Source organism: Marmota flaviventris, chromosome X, assembly GCF_047511675.1.
Source record: "Marmota flaviventris isolate mMarFla1 chromosome X, mMarFla1.hap1, whole genome shotgun sequence".
NCBI classification, from domain to species: domain Eukaryota; kingdom Metazoa; phylum Chordata; class Mammalia; order Rodentia; family Sciuridae; genus Marmota; species Marmota flaviventris.
The window spans coordinates 106873768-106894275 of record NC_092518.1 but is presented as its reverse complement, the minus strand read 5'-3'; the positions used below and the strand labels follow the sequence as shown (position 1 = coordinate 106894275).

Here is a 20508-nt window from a genome sequence, read left to right as displayed (position 1 = left end):
TAAAATAAGGGTATTGTATCCATCTACAACTAAAAAAATTTTTTAATGTTTTTAAAAAGTTATGACCTGGGGTTGTGGTTCAGTGGTAGAGCACTTGTTTAGCATGTATGAGACACTAGGTTCATTCCCTAGCACCACATAAAAAACTAAATAAACAAAGTAAAGGCATTGTGTTCATCTACAACTAATATATATATATATATATATATATATATATATATATATATATATATATATATAAAAAAAAAAACTTATGGCACTTTGTCCAACTGTTTCCTTAGAGAAAAGGCAGCAGGTGGTGGGGTATGGGGAGAGGGAAGGGGAAGGAGAGGTACTGGGGTCTGAATTAGAATAAGATATGTTCCATTGCGTGTTTAACTGTATCAAAATCGATTCTACTGTCATATATAACTAAGAACCAATAACATTTCAAAAAAAAAAAAAAGAAAGAAAAAAAGCACTGAACTGGGGGCAAAGTTAAGTGGTAGGCTCAAGGCTCTGGACCTAACACAGCATCACAAAAATATAATTAAAAAAAGGGAATACAATGACTAACCTAAAAATTTAGGCACAAAAATATATGATATAGCCAGGTGCAGTGGCACACACCTGTAATCCTAGCAGATCAGGAGGCTGAGGCAGAAAGATGGCAAGTTCAAAGCCAGCCTCAGCAACTTAGCAAGGCCCTAAGCAATTCAGTGAGATCCTGTCTCTAAATAAAATACAAAACGGGGATGGGGATGTGGCTCAATGGTGGAGTGCCCCTGAGTTCAATCCATGGTACACTCCACCCCCAAAGATATACATTTTTCTTTAAACCTGAATATATTATTTCCTTCTATTCTTTTTACGACATTATCCCAACTAAGTGGCCTTTTTCTATGGATAGTGTGGCTGTTTCTCCTCTCAAACAACAAAATAGAACACTGGATAACAATTAAAGAAAACTGTACAGTGGATGTTTTGTACTAACTATTCTTTCTAATAAATGCTGCACCCCAAATAGGCATTTTAATAAAAAAACTTACAAAAAAATTAGTCTGTACAGTTCAAAATGTTCTCTTCAAAAGCCCCATTATATAACATTTGCTATGATCAGATATTCACACTACTATTTATACTACCTAATCTGAAATGATAAAGAACATCATTAAAGAGACCACAAGGTTCTTGGGAGCCTTACCTCAAACTATATTTAGTAACTGAAGTTCAAGATTTAAGATTTTCTCAAGCAAAGAAAAGTTAGGTTAATACTAAATACTGTTTGGAAGCTAAAGTAGGTGATAATATGAGTAAATAATTAGGAAGAAGCCAGTCTTTATTAATACAGTTAAGTAAAACTAAAGAATATCCATTAGGAGATCGGGGGAATATAAGTTCAGTGGTAGAGCATTTGTCTAACATGCTTGAGGCAGAGTTCAATCCCTCACATGGAAAAGTTTACCCACTAAAAGTTATGGGTACACTTCCCTTTAAAGATGTAACTTAAAGGAAATCAAAGCAAGGTGGTGCATGACTTTAATCTCAGTGACCTGGGAGGCTGAGACAGGAGGATCACAAGTTCAGGGTTAGCCTGGACAATTTAGTTAGACCTTTCTCAAAATTAAAAAAAAAAAAGGACTGGGGTTGTAGCTCAGGGCTAAAGCATCCCTGGGATCAATCCTGAATAGAAGAAAGTAAGGAAAGAAGAAAGGAGGGAAAAGAGAAAAGGAGAGGGAAGAGGGAGGGAGAAAAAAAAAATCAAAGCAATTTTTAAAACATATTTTTAGTTGTAGATGGACACAATACCTTTATTTATTTTTATATGGTGCTGAGGATCAAACCTAGTACCTCACACATACTAGACAAGCACTCTACCACGAGCCACAACCCTAGACCTCAAACCAATTTAAAAAATATAAACATTTAAAAAAGAAATATTAAAGTTTCAATTTGATCTACATTAACTTCTAAATATATGTGTGTGTATATACATATGTGTGTGTGTGTATGTATATATATCACAACAAATTAATGTTACAAAAGCATAATTCAGAACATGAATTACATAAATATAAGTTTACTTTTTGTAGAGAAATTCTCCAGCTGCTACTGCTACTGGCCGGTGAGCTGAATAAACCAGATGATAGACATTTTCACAGTCTTCTGCAGTAAGAACTTCTTCACTACTCCTAAAAAACAATAAGTAGTAACACATTTCTTAGTAATATCACAATTCTAAGCATAATAACAATGCAAAAATCCATTCACTTGGAATTTACAAGTTTGTGTTAAAATTTTTTTTTTTTAAAAATCAAACTTATATGATGCTCAGGCTGGCTTTGAACTACCAATCCTCTTGCCTCTCAGCCTCTTGAGGTGCTGGGATTACATGCATGCACCACTGTGCCTAGTCCAAAGAATTTTAATTCCAACTATAATGCAGGAAAAAATCTCACTAAAATGTAGTGCTCGTTTTCCTGAACTTATTTTTAAAGAACAAAATAAGCTTAACAAAATATTCTTTGTAAATTTCAGTCATTTTAAAGGCCCATAAATCATAGCATCCCAAGGTAAAAATTGTTGGGGTCTTCCCTTTGGAGTACATTTGAGATCCTGGCTGCCGGCACTGCTTTCCCTCCTCAATATGCTTCTAGGCTAATATGAGGTAAACAACCTAGGTTTTTACCATTATATGTAAATTAAAAATCATAAGACTACCATCGGAGAGAGAAGTCTAAAAAATATAAGACAGTTGAAGAATATATTCCTTTCTATTCTTACTTTTTGGTTTTCCCCTATAGTAAAGGCTTAGAGAAGTCTGATTTCTAACAAACATTATTTCTTTTTGAGAAAAAAGAAAGTCAGCTGTTCAAATTCAAGGTTCAAAACAATTTGATTTTAATTCTTCTATGTATAATACTGAACTATTGTGAGAAAAATTACTTCTGTCTTACAATAAAAAGACATTGAATCAAACCAGTTAAAGTGTTTTAAATCTGCAGTAATCATTCACTTTAACTTTTTGAGAAGGTATGTTTGTTGCAAAATTCAGTTATTAGATATATACATGGCTGGAAAACAAAAATCAACAATAAGAAAAGATGTTTGTAACATGCTGCAGAGACATATGGAAAGAAGCTATAGAAATACATACACTACAATCAGTTTGCTTATTCTAGGAGACTTTTAATAATTTTATAACAAATTTTTAAATTTTAAATCCAACTAAACATTAAAGAAAAATGCAATAGAGTCTGATGAGGTGGCATATGCCTATAATCCCAGCGGCTCAGGAGGCTGAGGCAGGAGAATCAAAGTCAGCTTCAGCAATGGTGAGCCGCTAAGCAACTCAGACCCTGTCTCTAAATAAAATACAAAATAGGGCTGGGGATGTAGTTCAGCACTTGAGTGTCCCTAAGTTCAATCGCCAGTACACCCCACCCCCCACAAAAAGCAATAGTCAGGACTGCTCCAAACACCCCCCACATAAGTGAAATCTTAAAAAAAAAAAAAAAAAAAAAGTCAATATATCTACAACAGCTTCTTTGTAGTTTCTGCAATGAGACCCATTTCACATAAATAGGAATAAATGACCACTACCACAGGGCTGTTGTATTAAATGATACAATGCACTAAAAGTGCTTATATTAGCTGTTATCAAATATTATAATTTAATGCTTCCTCTATTAACAAACACCTCAATTGTTTTAGAAATTATACTATCACAAAACAATGATGTATTAGAGAATGTGGCCATTTTAAGTTTTGAAACATAACTGTCAAATTTTTCTTCAAGGTGTTTAAACTGGTTAATGCTCCCTTCAATGATGCGCTAGGGCCTATTTCTACAAAGCCTCAACAACATTTACCACCTTCCTCTAGCAAAAAGATTAAAAAAAAGTTCTCATTTAATGTACATATCTTTAAATGGTTGGATTAATTTTCACATATTTCTATTTGTATTTCCTTTTACTCAATGATCTGATCCATAACTTTTGACTTGTTTCTTCTTGGATTTCTGGGTTTGTGATTTGCAGAAATTGACACATTTGATGCTAATGCTTTGCCCACATGAACCTTGTATTTTAAAATGGTCAAAATTGTAAGTTTTATATTCTAAAATATTTTTAAATGGAAAATATGCATGGTAATACTATAACATATTAACATATAATATGTTCAATTCAGACTGTTTACCAGTAGATAAAAACATCTTCTATTAAGATTCAGTAAATGCTGATACTCTGAAAATGTGACCAAAAGAAAAAGCATATGCAAATGCTTTGACATATTTTTTTCCAAGAGCATCAAAACTAGTTAAATAGGAAGCAAATTAACCTAGAGAATGGGAACTCTTGAATTCCTAGCTCAGTTAGAATTTCACAGGTCCTTTTTGCTTTGTTTTTTCAACTTTACATGAGGAAATTAAATTTCTAGCCAGGTGCAGTGCCACATGCCTTTAGTCCCAGCTACTTGGAAGGCTAAGACAGAAGAATCACTTGAGCCCTGGAGATTAAGACCAGCCTGGGCAACACAGTGAAACCCCTCCTCAAAAAACAGTTAATAATAAAATAAATTTCAAAGCTATAAAACCACACGATTTAAGCTAATAAAATGTAGATCTAGATGCATTTGAAACAAGTACTCTAGTGTATTATTTCAATATCTGTACTTTAGTAATATATGGCAAACGCATACTTACTGTAAAACAAGAGTGAGTAATTTTATTGCTTGTACTGCAACATCATATTCTTTGTCAAGGGTCATAGACACAATTCTATCCTAAAAGCAAAAAAAGAAAAAAAAATTAAAATATTTTTAAAGGAGAAAGAAAAACACTTTCAAATTTTAAGTAATTTTTAAAATACTTAATACTGACCTTGAACCGACTGGTAAATAGCTCCAGTTTGGAATTAAGCTCTTTGTTATAATAAAGCCCTTGTAGAGCAGTAAGACATTTGAGCCTTACTTCACCTTGCTAAAAGAAACAAAGAGAAAATACATTCAAAGTCTAAATTTCCAACCCGAATATTAAGTACCTATGTGGTGTGTTCCACTTTACAGTTCAATAGCATTTCATCAGAAACTGATCTTAGATAATGTAAAAATAAAAATCAGTACATATGTTTAAGATTAAATAGTTAATGAGGATGGGATATTGTTTCTTACCAGCACCATCTACAGACTAGTAATATTTCAGCATAAAAAAATAATTCAACATTGAAGATTAAATCAGTGGCCAGGATTCAAAAAACCTAGGGGGCTTTATGTAATAGAGACCAAGTTTTCATAGAGCATATGAAAGAATAAAATAGTGTGGCTTATAGGAATGTGGCCCAAGGTATACGTATGCAAATAACTCACAAACGAAATGTGTAGATAGCAATGCTTATATACAGATGAGCAGTCTATAGGGCACATCTTACCTTATCATGCATAGTCCAACCAACGTATTTTAAATAACTGTCATTAAGAAAAGCATCACTGTACATCTTCATCCAAATGCCAATCTCTTCAATGCATATAGCTCGGATTTCAGCTATTGCATCCCTATATGGAAGGAAAAATGATACATCATCAGTGCTGCTATACCATAAAACTTACGGCTTATTCAAGAGATGCCCAGTATTTAGAATCTACTAAATATACCACCATCTTAAGTATTAGAGGGGATTTAAAAAGCAGAACTAGTTGTCAGTCTAGTTGGCAAGGGAGAATTAGGAACACCTAAATATTTAAAATTAAAAACAACTACAAACAAAATTCCACCCTCACTTTTTACACAGTACCATATCCTAGTCTTCGCTCACACCTGTTTGGCTTAGTGTGTTCAGAAGATAGCAGGCACACTAGTCTAGATAGGCTGTAATTTCTCAGGTGAAAATTAATCACACATACATTGAGAACAAGCTCAATTTGGATTTAAATAACAGAATAAATTATTTTAGCCTGTGCCTATTCTTTCTCTTTCTTTTTTTGAGATGGAGTTTCACTAAGTTTCCCAGGCTGGGTCTTGGCCTACTGGACTCAAGTAATTGTCCTACCTCAAGATCACAAGCAGCTAAGACTAAAGGTGTATGTCACCATGCATGGCTCAGACTAAAAGATTTAAAATCCATCGTGTATGTACTGGAGAGAAACTGAAGGCAGAGAAATAACACAATAAAAGGATGTCTTAGGAAAAGTGCAAGAATCTCTTAAGCATGAGTGGGTAGAGGAAATAGACTAAGTAATGGTGACCACAAAAATAAAAGGCAAGTGTGAACATGGGGACATTACAAGGCAAGCATTAAGCTCATTCACTAACTGCCAAGGTAAGGAAATGAATAACTTGAGTGCATTATGAGGAGAAATTGTGTAAGATCACCTATTTCATTCCTCTGCTAATTCAAAACAGAAAAAAAAAATCTTGTTTTAATCTACTCAAATTTTCCCACTGATATTCAAATGGAAGAGAACAGAGTCAGAAGTCAGCATGTGCAGTCTCTATTAACACAGTTCATCCAAAAGCAATTAAGCATTTTGTACCCTGACTCCTAATAATAGCAGTAGCTTCCACTTGCTAGGCAGCTGTAAGTCAAGCACATCATTATCCCATTATTAAAATGGGAAACATAGAGTTCACAGGCGTTAAATCATTTGCCCAGAATGACTCAGTGATGGAGCTTAGATTCCTACATTGATCTTACTATAATACTTTTTCCACTAATTCTTACTGCCTAAATCACAAAGTAGCCAATCTTAAAGAATAAAAAATAACATAGTGATACTTATTAAAAATAGTCTGGACTTACCGATATCTATGTACAAACACTCCTTTAAATATTGCATTCATCATATTTTCTATTTCATCTTGATTTTCCTGAAGCTAAAAAGAACACATTAGCTCTCTTCAGTTATAGAAGACAACCAAAAGTACATCTGAAAGTTGTTAGAACTACCAAGAAATGCAGGTTTCTCCAATATTTTGGTGATTTTATTGAATTTTTATTCTACTAAACAAATGAAACCACACACACACAAACACACAAACACACATAAAAAACAAAGAAGAAGAAGAAGGCTATAATAGGTAATTAAGGTCCCTTGATTCCGGAAACATCTGACTTTGACTTGTAATATTTGGCTGCTAGATAATTTTTTTTCTAATGCTCACAAATTTCCATTGTATAAAGAAGCTGATAAAGAACTGTTATGCAGTTACCTATTATTACCTATCATGTACAATGTAATGTATATGTCAGTATAAAATAATAACAATTTTTCATTCATCTTTAGAGTCTGAAAAAGAAGCATCATGTTAACTAGCACCTGCTCAAAGAACAAAAGGTATTAGGTTAAAATAAGTAGGCTAAAATCTTAATCACTAATAAATTTTTGAGGAAAAAAATAACCTAAAATAATCAGAGAACATATCAAATTTTGACTATCTGATCTACTAACATACATTTTCAATTTGGTTTCACAGTTAAGACAGGATTGGCTAGGGGGAAAAAGAAAAGGACTAGTGGTGGTATACACCTGTAATTCCAGTAACTCAGGAGGCTGAGGCAGGAGGATCACAAGTTCAAGGCCAATCTCAGCAATGTAGTGAAATAAAATTAAAAAGAAAAGACCAGGCTACGGATGTGGCTCAATGGTAAAAAAGAAAAAGGCTAGGGATATGACGCAGTAGTAAAGAGCACCTGGGTTCAATCCCCAGTACCAAAAAAAAAAAAAAAAATTGCTTATGATTTAGCACAAGGCTAATAAAATGTTTTTTCTTATTCAAAGCTGAATTTGGTGGGCAATGTTAAAAGTATCCCATTGTACAAAAAATAGTGATTCAGTTCAGATGCTAATAAATAGCTTGTAAGTAATTTTCCAAAGTGATTCCACGTAATTGTGAAACCTCATATCACCCTGACACAATCTGAGGATGGTAGGAGAGAAGACTATCACAGTAAACATGAACACTACACTAAGGCTTTCCAGACTGACCCAGATTACCTTATTTAAATCATAAAACAATACTAGTCCACACAGATTGAAAATAAACAACAAAGTATTGTTAGTATGAATATTCAACAAAACTTTAAGTTAGATGCATAAATAATTTGAAATGCTATTTAAAATTAAATCTTTCATGGGATTGGAGCAATATATCTCAACAGTTAAAGTACATGCTTATTAGCAGGCACAAGGCCCTGGGTTCAATACCTAGCACCAAAATAAGTAAGGAAGGAAATATATAAATCTTTCAAACAAATTATCTGAGACTAAGCAAATAATAATTAATGGTGACCAAACTGGTCACACATTAATAGTCTAATACTCAATTTAAACATTTACCTCTTTTCGCTTTTGTAGCAGGAGTTCTAGCCTCTCATTGGCTCGTTTTCCAATCATTTTATTCCGTTCTGCCTCATATTGTCTTTGTGTATTATCCATATTGATGCTAAGATTTAATGCCACGTTTACCAAAGCTGTCATCAACTTCATAGCTATTTTTAAAAGGGTAAAATGTTGAAATTAGTCTAACAGATGCAAAAATGTACAATTTAAGATCAAATTAGGCAGAGATGGGATGCTCTGCATCTGACAGAAAGGAAAAATACAGCTGCTACAAATGACAACAACAATAAATCAACAGCTAAGACTGTATGGAATACCTACTATATGTCTGTAAATTGCTTATTATGCCAAGTATTTTTCATGGATTATATCCTAATCCTCATAACTTCCCTCAAAGGTAAGGGCTAAGGAAACTGAAGTACAAGGAGATTAACAAACTTGCTTCAGATTATACAGTTCATATAAATACTTAAACCAGGATTCAAAGCAATATAATCTGACTCCAGACTATGCTTAAGTCCCTTATTTTATATTACATGCCCTACAATGATCTTTTTTTCAGAGATCGTTTTCAATAAATTTTTGTTCTTGTAGAAGTCATTTAGCTATCTCAGTAACCAAAGGTAGCCTGATTGCTTTATTACATATTACATAGCAAAAAATGTTACAAGAGTTTTATCAATATTTGCTTTAGATTACTTTTACTCCATTACATATCACCACAAAGACAATGATGAAATTATACAGAAATCTATGTAAAATAACAAAAATTATCAATGTCACTGAATATATACTTACTCATAAAATTTTCTCCAGATTCCACTCTTTTATTACTAAAACCTGAAAGATCTGATGAATTTATGCCTTTTTAAGCTCACTCCAGACTATTTCTCACATTTGGCAAATTGCATGATATAGCAGCAAAACTATCTTCATTTGTGGCTATTGGCTCTCTAAAGGGAGTTTCCAATTTTATGCTATAAACTATTTCACAACCTCAGCAAACCAGTATTGTCACTCAGATCTAAAATTATTCATCATACTTGCTTTAATTTACTTTAGCCATTACATTCTTGACATTGAATACACCCTAAAGCAGGATAACCATATTCATATTTTGTGACCTCAAATCTAAAAACAAAAACAAAACTCTATAGGGAACTATACTCATTTTATTTTTAATAACAGGACATACAGAAATACACCCTTAATAGCTTTAATTCTTTGAAAAAAAATATTCTAAAGAAAAAAATAGACAGAAAAGTTTTTGAAGATAAAACAAAATTACTAAGGCTTATTTGATTTATTCAAACTCAAATAAAAAAGCATATATTTAATAACAGTATATCAGCAATTTTATCTTTAGTAAAAAGGAGAAACTATAGGATTTTATTCACATGAAACCAAATATCACTATTCTACACTTAACTATTTGAGATGTAAAAATGTAACTCCTTGAACTAAAATTTAAAGATCAAAGTATTTGACCTGGCTTATTGTTACCCAGAAACATGAAAAAAACATCCGTTTTTGCAGTATGATTCAAAGAATATGGATTGTTCAATAGGGGTGCTGTGCTACCTGGTGGGGTTACACATACCAGAGACAAATGATAAGGTCAACAGGACTACGTATCCAAAATGACTATAACAGTCTCCCCAAATGTGCTATCAATAGAGCCCAACACAGATCCATTTAACAATTTTTCCATGCTGTGGCATAGTAACCAGGCAAGTTACTTCTTACCACAAGTAAGATGTACCTCAAGTTTCTTCTTACCACAAGAAATCACTATACATTAGCTATAAAATACCTTTAAAGATCAAAACTGAAAGTACTAATCAATTCAGAGTAATTCATAGGGGGCAATTTGGAGAGACTATTCTCTTATTGATCACTTAATAAATAAAATTAATTCATGTCACTATCATTTCCTTTCCCTTTAATAAGATTATTAATCTTTTTCATCTCTAAACTAAGGCAATACACAGAAAATACTTCAAAATACTGACCTGCCAGGGTGCTTGTATGTCGAAATGCTCTGACTTGTGAGTCAGATAATCCTGTAAGAAGTGAAATGACTGTATCCATCATGTACTCATCATATATGATACTATATTGACATTGCCTTACTAGTACACCGATGAATTCACAAAAACTGGATTTGAACTTCTTCCACTGAGGACCAGCCATGGTAAGTGGATAATCTCCACTATCCTAAAACAAAGAGTTTAAACAGCAATTTCATTTAAAATGCATGAAAAGATTTCACTTGTTTTTGAAATATCCTGGGCAAAAACATGAAAAGACTCATTTATCTAAACTTCTCCACTAAGTCCTCAAAGCAAGCAAGAGAATAATATGCAAAGGTACAAGTACTTTTGAACACTTCTGCCTTTGAGAACAAAACCAGTATTCTGAATTCACTTTCACCAATGAAATTATATTACCAATTACTGAGGTTAAAAATATCCTCCTTTATCACAAACATTCCTCTTATAGGCACAGATATTTATTAAATTTTGTTGAAGCAAAAACAAAATTATATTTTTAAATGGATTTAAGTGTCAATCTCACTTCCTGATAGCTTCCCTATACACTAATGGTCACCCCTGCTTCTTTCATGGTAGCCCCGTTTATCCCATTTTTTTCCCTTCTAGCTACCTCACAGCAAAGAAAATATACAATAATTTCCTAAGTCTGACTTATTTCACTTGATATTGTAGTCCCCGGTTCAATACACTTTCTAATAAATGACACAATTTCATTTTTCTTCTTTTTTTTCTTTGGTACTGAGGATTAAACTTAGATGCACTCAACCACTGAGTCACACCCCACAGCCCTCTTTCGTACTTATTTAGAGACAGGGTCTCATTGAGTTGCTTAGCACCTTTGCTTTTGCTGAGGCTGGTTTTGAATTCATGACCCTCTTGCCTCAGCCTCCTGAGCTACTGCACCCAGCTAATTTCATTCTTATTTATGGTCGAACAAAACAACTTTGTGTGTACACACACAGAGAGACACACAAACACACTCCAACATTTTCTTTATCCATTCATCTGTTGATGGATACCTACACTGATTCAACAACTTGGCTACTGTCAACTGTGTGGCACTAAACAGATGCATGCATGTATCTCTAAAGTACACTGATGTTTGATGGGCATGGTGGTGCATTCCTATTCCCAGCAACTTGGTAGGCTGAGGCAGGAGGATAACAAGTTAAATCACCAGTACAGCAGGAAAAAAAAAAAAAAAAAAGGTATTCATAATTTCTTCTTAACTACTGGAAACTAATAATAGCACTTAGTGTTCATCAAAGTCATTTTACAAAATTGTCTTATCTTTTAGAATGATAGTTTTAAAAAGCTCCTTCTTTATGGAGAGCAAGAAAGAAGCTGACAAAATAAAACATGATTTTTAAATGGGAAAATTGCTAGTGAAAACGTTTTCAAATCATAAATACTACAGGTACTGGAACTGATCTGTGAAGAAAAAAAAAAAATCCCTGCCCTGAAGCAACTTAAATTCTAGCAAATCTACAAATGCATTTATTGGTATAACAATATTTATAGAGATCACTGTGATAATGAACAAGTCTAAATTACTTTTTATTGTTCTTATTATACATAGTTTAAACATAAAGGAGTTTTTAAACAATAAAACAATCTGTATTGTTCTTCGTCTAAGCTACCTGGTTTATCCAATATTGACCAAATCTTCCCTTTACAATATTCCGAGAATATGTTATGTTCAAGATTATGTTTTTCTTACAGGGCATGGTGGCACATGCCTTTAATCCCAGCAGCTTGGGAGTCTGAGGCAGGAGGATCACAAGTCAGAGGATGGTATCAGTAACTTAGCAAGAACCTAAGCAATTTAGTGATAACTTGTTTCAAAAAATAAAAAAAAAAGGCTGGGAATGTAACTCAGTGTTAAAGCATTCCTGGACTCAATCTCCAATACAAAAAAAAAAAAAAAAAAACATTATGCTCGTCCCCTAAATTCTTCATTTTCTTACAAGAATAATAACTACTATTTATTAAATTCTTGCTATGTGGCAAGAATTATAAAATGCTATGCAATTTTCAAACATTACTCAATTCCATTTTTTAACAGCCTTAAGAAAACCATTAGCCCCATTTTACAGATGATGAAACTGCTAAGGTAACTTGTTGAAAGTCATATAGCTATCACTTGCTTAATGCCAATGCTCATATCAACGACATTAATATAGAAAATAAGTCAAGATCAACATGTATAAAATTATCAAAACATTTAAAGTAAGATGTTACCTCATCAAATTCTTCAGTCATTTTTCGAATTATCTCAGAGTTCTGCATATGTCTAAACATTTCTGCTGTAACAACTCCTGGAATTTGCAAGTGTCAGAAATTAATACATGGTATAATGAAAAAATAAAAAATACTTCTAAATCAGTCTCTAACACTAAGAAGTATATGGTCACACAATAAAAGCATACTTTTTCATTCCAACTTTAGTATGATACTGAAACCTATAAATAAAGCACCAATAAATACTATTAACATATATAAGAAAACAGCCCCACACTTCTGACAAGTACCTTTCTTACTAGTACAATCAGTCTAGCTATTTCTACCTGTCTTACTTTACTCATACTATAGTATTTATACAGTTGCCCCTCTGTATCCATGAGGAATAGTTGTCAGGACCACTCACCCAGTATACCAAATCCTCAGCTGCTCAAGTTCCTTACACAAAATGGCATAGTGTTTGCATATAATCTAGGCATATCTTCCTATATATTTTCAATCATCTCTAGACGACTTATAATATCTAATGCAATGTAAATGCTATGCAAATCATTATTATACTATATTGTTAAGGGAATAACTGTACATGTGGAGTACAATATTTTTCATATATTTAAAAAAAAATTATTTACAGATACAAAACCTGTGGATACAGAAGGCTTCCTGTACTAGCTTTGCCCCTATTAACACAAATCATATGTAATTAGGGGTGAGGCAGAATCAAGGGTAACATTTAAAACCTTGAGGACAAGAACATGGGATGCAGCTCAGTGTTAAGAGGGCTCACCTAGCATACAGGATTCCCTAGATTCCATTCCCAGCACTAGGAGAAAACCCTAGAGGATGAAACTGAAGATGATAGGGGAAAAGGTAATAGGTAGAGTTCACTTAAGTCATATGTGTAAAGCCATTACATCCTAATATCCTTGAAATGAGCTATAAATAAGTGTAATAGTTAAATTTTAAGACACACCCATCTGGAACCCTGTAATCTAATTGGATGTGAAAAATAAAGAATAAAAAATAAAGAAAATGAATTTCAAAATAGTACACAATAAATGCCCTAATGAATAGAAATGTCAAGAAACACGATGCTCAGATAGAAGTGAAGGGAAAACTGTGTTAGAGAATTAAGAACTGTTTTAAAAAAGAAATGAAAATGAAAATTCTTTCATTAAAAATTTGACAAAAACCTTCAGAATTTTCAACTTATCAAAGGAAGAGGAAGAAAGGGTCAACATTATAGCAAAGATCAAACATCAGAAAAGGGATTTCTATGGAAGAGTTACATTAGAAGACAATTCAAGAAGATGCACATGAATTTCCACTGATGAGGCATCATAAAATTTACAAAGAGGGGAAGAATGTAAAAACTGGATTTTTAAAAACCATATATTTATTGATGGATCATTTACTTGCTTACCTGTCTCATAGCAACTAATGCCATAAATATAGTAACAAAGAATAACTTGGTACGTAAGATGAGATTCACAATAAGAAATAAATTAATGTAGATTTTCAATAAAAGTAATATTGTGTATACACATGTATTTTGAATGAGCATTTTATATGTATATATACACAGATGTAAAACATGACCTCTATTTCATATGAGGACACTAAAGCTAACAGAAAAAAAACTTTTTTTGAGGTTATTCACCTACAGCATGCTGCCTCCCCTGGTTGAGATGAATTTCTAGTGGTATCCTGGAATAGTCCTTACATACCACAAGCTTAAAGATCCAAATGATTTTTTTTTTTTAAATAGACAAAATCAGAAGAGTGCCATTTCTCTGCCTAAAATAAATACAGTCCAATACCTTTTGAAGGGCTTTTGTTTTATAATCATGAATGTCTCTTTCAAAAACTTTCCCATACTTCATAAGTGTTAGATACTTGGTAATATTAGAGAAGGACAAGTAAGTCAATCCTGAAACAATTTCTATGAAAATAAACATTTATATATAAAATATATCAAAGCAAACATATTACATAAATTTTTACAAGTTCAATTCTAAAGTTCCTTTTCCTTCCTCACAAACTATATGACAGCAACAAACCCAAAAATAAGCAGAAAGGAGCCTCAGAGCGAAAACAAAGTAGCTGGAAGCAAGCTCCATGCATTTAATTGTGATGTAGGTATGAAGCCACCATTAGCATATTAGGTCAGAGCCCACTACCATTAAAAAAGTATGGAACTTGGGCTGAGGTTGTAGCTCAGTGGAAGTGTGCTTGCCTAGCATGTGTGAAGCATTGGGTTTGATCCTCAGCACTACATAAAAATAAATAAATAAAATAATGGCATTGTGTCCATCTACAAATTTTTTAAAAATTAATTTTTTTTAAAAAAATGTGTGGAACTGCTAAAAACTGGTAAATTAAAAGGAAATAAACAATACTAGCCACAGAACCATAAACAAAAGAGCAGACTGGAGCCATTCAGTATAACTGATGCTCCTAACCACACTGAATCCATATAAAAGGTTAAATAAGAAAGTATATTTTTCTTATGTTTATATATGAATACATGACTAGTGTAATTCCATATCAAGTACAACCACAAAAAGGGAATTAATACCCCATGTACGTTTGATATAAAATATATTCTACTGTCATGTATAATTAAAAAGAATTAAAACATTTAAAAAGAAACAAAAATAAGTACACTGAAAAAAGTTTCTAACTCATTTATGAACAAATTCTATCAAAATGATTTTATGTGTAAAAGGACAAAATGACCTTAACTTTCAATATATGGTTAATTCTACTTCATAGAGGTTGAATATTGCCAGTGTTCAAATCTACCTGATAAACTTGGTTTTGAACACCTTAAATTTTTAGAATTCCTGACAAACCTGTTTTGCAACAAGTTATATTCAAATGCTGAGTTAGTAAGCTCCTTATTTATAAACAATGATGCCAGAGAAGGAATGAATCTGATAAAGGGAAAATGTTTCAGCCTGTGGACTCATTTTAAAACTACAATTCAGAAATCGAATTAAACTCAATATCCTATATTATTATATTATCTAATACTGAATTGCAGCAAACTTTAAGTAAACAAGGCAGCTATATCCATACTCTTCAGCAAAAGACAGTCTTTAAAATAAAGTTTTTAAAATTCTCAACACTGACCATGATAGATTATAGGCTCAAGAATTCAATATACTGTCTATTTCTCAGACCTCACACATAGGTAACATTTAATATGCATACTACATGGAATGTGATCAATTTCAAATAAAAAGCCAATGCTACTTATGTTTCAATTACAATTAAAATATTTTTAAATGAATACTGAACTATAAATTGCTTCTTAGAATTTTTCTACACTTGCTAAATAAGTCATGTTATAGCATCTTAACTTTTTAATTGTATTCTAAGTAGCCTTCCCTCATTACTAAAACCCACGTTTTTGGTGCCATTTTCAATGAAAATAACCCTGAAAACTCCATAAAATGCATTTACCTGGGCATCCTTCAGGATTTTAAGGTTGAACCAAGTACAAGAGAGACATAAAATACATCAGAACCTATCCATGATTCTTGACGGACTCATTTAGTGATCCATGTGGTACAAACTCCCAACTTACGTTATTTTGTCCCCTTACAAATTCCTGTCTTTATTTTTAACTTTCCCCACTTCTACTTCAAAATCTTTTTAAATAAAGTAAAAATACTTTAAAGTAGACCCCTAACCACTATGATTTTCTCTATCTTTTAGAAGAACTGGCAATTTCATCAATACCTTAGTTAACTTACTTACCCACTTACTATTACTCATGACACTTTGAAATTCCCTATACCTTATACTTTCCTATTTCCCTAAAATTTGAACCTGTATTATCTTCATCATCTTCCTTCTCCTTTCTTAATCCATTTCTTTGCTCCTAAAACTAGATGCTGAAAGTGGGAAATATAACTAATAAAAGTACCACAACAATTAGAAATTGTCAAGTTTTTAGATACATTTCACACATGAATATAATTATCAGACTTTTTCTTTGTTATTTTCTTTTTTCCTCATACATCCTGGTATTAATTTCCATATAAAGTGCTAACATCCCTTTAGGTATAACAAAAGAGATGTGACACTATTCAAGAGATTCTACTTCCAAAATAAATGTATCTTACCTTTACAGCCTGAACACTGAATAAAAAAGTTGATAAGGTCAAGAAGTGCTATATCTCGGTCGTGCTTATATGATTCTATCCAATCATCTACCACCGACTAAAAGAGAAGGGAAAAAATAAAAGTAAAAATAAATTAGCTTTTTCTAATGATTTAAGAATCAATAAAACCTCATGAAAGTAATAAAATTCAGCTTTCTGTAGTATTAGATAACTTTAATTAATAGGTATATATACCTATTTAATTAATAGGTATAAATACACACATATAAATGCATGAATGTTTATGTGTATATATGTGTCTCTCCCAGCTGACTTATTTGCAAATATTAAAAAGATGATACTAAAATTATCATGGTAATGAGATGGAACTTGAACAGCCAAATCAATCTTTAAAGGAGAAATCCAAAAGACATACATTTCAAAATTTTAAAACTTATTTACAAAGCTACAGTAAGACAATGAATGTAGTAGTACTGAAATTTAGTAGTATAGAAGTAGTAGTATAAAAATTTAGTAGTATAGAAATTTAGTTTAACATAATAAAATCTAGAGTCCAGCATTTTTTTTTGGGGGGGGGAGAGGTACCAGGGATAGAATTCAGGGGCACTCCACCAGTTGAGTCACATCCCTAGCCCTATTTTATATTTTATTTAGAGACAGGGTCTCACTGAGTTGCTTAGCATCTCGCTTTTGCTGATGCTGGTTTTGAACTCTCAATCCTCTTGCCTCAGACTCCAGAGCCTCTGGGATTACAGGCGTGCACCAACACACCTGACCAGATACAGATCTTTACATGATGGTTATTTGATTTTTCAAAAAGGGTGCTAAGACAATTCAATAGGAAATATTAATAACAAATGGTACTGAGATGACTGGATATAATTATGCAAAAGAATGAATGAAATGGGATCCTACCTCATACCATACACTCAGAACTTAATTCATATGGATCAAAAACCTAAATATAAAAGCTAAAACTGTTAGAAAAAAATAAAAGCAAATTTTCATAATGTTACATTTGGAAAAGCCTTCTCAAGCACTAAACCAAAAAAGCACAAAGCAATCAAAGAAAAAAAAATAAATTCAACTTATTCAAAATTAAAACCTTCTGTGTTTCAAAGCATTCTATGAAGAAAATGAAAAGATAATCCATAGAACATGAAAAAATATTTGTAAGTCATATATCTGATAAGGGATCTGTATACAGAATATAAAAGAACTCTTACAACTCAATAAGTTCTAAAAAGTCACACTAGGGATATATCTCTGTGGTAGAGCAAAATGCTCAGCATATATGAGACCTGGGTTTAATCCATAGCACAAAAAAACCAAAAAAGTTTAAAAAGCCCAACAACCCAATTGAAAACTTAAAACATAAGCAAAGAGCCAGGTGTGGTGGCACATACCTATCATTTAAGCTACTGGGAGGCTGAGGCAGGGAAATCCAAGTTCAAGGCCAGTCTCAACAATTTAATGAGACCCTTTCTCAAATTAAAAAATAAAAAGGACTAGGGGGTGTAACAGTTAACTGCTGCTGGGTTTAATTCCTGGTACCACAAAAAAATTTATTGAGACACACACATAACCAAAGGATCTAAATCGGTAGTTCTATAAGAATAGAGGAATAGCCAATAAAACATATCAAAAGATACTCAACATCATTAGCCACCAAGGAAATGCAAATAAAAATCACAGTGAGGGACAGGGTATGTGACTCAGTAGTAGGGAGCTTACCCAACATGCATTGAAGTCCTGGGTTCACAAAAAACAACAAAATAAAACAACCTCCCCCCCCCCCCCCAATGAGACACCACTTCACAACCAGTAGGGTCCACTAGGATGGTTATAATGATAAAAGAAAAAATAAAAAATAACTAGCTTTGGTGGGCAGGGGGTGTAACTCGGTGGTAAAGTGCTTGGCTAACATGTGTATAAGGCCTAGTATTCTCCAGCACCACAACACACACACACACACACACACACACACACACACACACACACAAAGTCCAAAACCAAAAAAAACCCCCACATATTAGCAAAATACAAATAAATGGAACACTTGAACACTGCTGGTAGAAGAAAAATGGTACAACCACTTTGGAAAAATTGGCAGATCCTCAAAAAGTTAAATATAGTATTACCACATGACACTGCAATTTGACTCCCAGGTATATATTACCAATGAGGAATGAAAACATATGTCCAAACAAATATTTGTGCAGCATTATTCAAAAAAGCCAAAAGAGCGGAAGCAGCCCAAATGTGTTTCCAGGGATGAATAAAATGTGGTATATCTATAAAATATAATAGTTTGACCAAAAGGAATTAAGTAATAATAGACACCACATGAACAAACCTGGTTAGTATTATGCTAGATCAAAGAAATAATTCATAAGGAACCACAAACTGTATGAACCCATTTATATGAAATGTCCAGAATAGACAAAAATACAGAAAAGTAATTAACAGTGGCCTAGTCCTAGAAAAGGGGAAATGACTGCTAAAGGACATGAGAATCCTTTCTAGGATGACGAAAATGTTCTAAAATTAGATTGTGATGGTAGCTGCACAATTCTGTGAATGTACTAAAAACCACTGAATCTACACTTTAAAACATTTCATTCATGCTGGCTAGAGTTGTGGCTCAGTGGTAGAGCGTTTGCCTAGCACGTGTGAGGCCCTGGGTTCAGTCCTCCACACCACACAAAAGTAAATAAAATAAAGATATTGTGTCCATCTACAACTAAAAAGAATTTTTAAACTAAAAAAATATATATTTCATTCATGCTATATTTTGAATCTGGAATGTCCTACAAACACCCATGGGAAAATAGTTAGTCCTCAGTGCTGCACTACTGGAAGATCATAGAACCTTTTAAAAGGTGGGGCCTAGTGGGAGGTTTTTAGGTTATTGGAGACATTCCTCCTAAGAGGATTGTGGCACATGGGTCCATTTCAGCTACCAAGAGGTGAACAAGCTTGCTTCACCACATACTCCCTGCCACAAAGTACAGGACAAATAACATGAATTAAAACCTCTGAAACAATGAGCCAAAATACACCTTACCTCTTTATAAACTGATTATCTCAGGTATTTGTTACAATAAGAGAAAGCTATCACAATTAATTTTTATATTTGAATCCTTTTCTGTATAACAGTTTGCATATGCTAAACAATACAAGTTACAAAAGAAAAATTTCCTATTGATATCTGCAATAAAAGCAACAGAATATACTGTTATGGCCCCAAAATCTTTGACATTGCTCCAGTAAGATGTTAAGTCTATGTCCTCTTCCCTAGAACAAAGTGAGGCAATGTGTCCTAATCGAAGTCACAAAGGGCCATGCATCTGCATTGGTCTCTGGGAGCATTTGTGAACTAGGTACTACCTCTCAAGACATTCTTTCAAAAACCAGAAGCCATTCTATAAAATATCCAAGTTACAGAGAAAAGGATTTGTAGGTGCCCAAGATAAAGTTCCAACTGAGCCCAGCCGTGGAATTATAAACATACTATACACCAAAAATTAGTAAAGAAACTCACACGTGATTAGAGTCCTTACGTTACTACCATACATTGAACTAATCTGTCCCAACTAAGGCCCAGCCATCATGGAGCTGAGACAAGTCATTAATATTCAGTTCTGAATGAATTCTAGACTCACAGAATCATTAAGTCAAATAAAATGGTCATTGATGCACATCAATGAGATTGTAGTAGTGTTATATAGCAATAGACAGTGAAGAATAAGAGCTACATTAAT

At 33.0% G+C, this 20508-nt stretch overlaps 1 protein-coding gene across 6 annotated transcripts in view; it reads right to left on the bottom strand.

Annotated features, from left to right (window-relative positions):
* The window catches only part of Stag2 (STAG2 cohesin complex component), a 185433-nt gene that overhangs the window by 98785 nt on the left and 66140 nt on the right, over positions 1-20508 (bottom strand). For all 6 annotated transcript variants that reach the window (XM_071606271.1, XM_027931137.2, XM_071606272.1 and 3 more), the window contains 9 exons: positions 16745-16841; positions 12612-12688; positions 10329-10533; positions 8314-8465; positions 6777-6850; positions 5409-5532; positions 4862-4960; positions 4685-4764; positions 2064-2171 (listed from right to left, as the gene is read on the bottom strand). In XM_071606271.1, the coding sequence (XP_071462372.1) occupies positions 2064-2171; positions 4685-4764; positions 4862-4960; positions 5409-5532; positions 6777-6850; positions 8314-8465; positions 10329-10533; positions 12612-12688; positions 16745-16841 (1016 nt within the window). The remainder of the gene's footprint in view (positions 1-2063; positions 2172-4684; positions 4765-4861; positions 4961-5408; positions 5533-6776; positions 6851-8313; positions 8466-10328; positions 10534-12611; positions 12689-16744; positions 16842-20508) is intronic.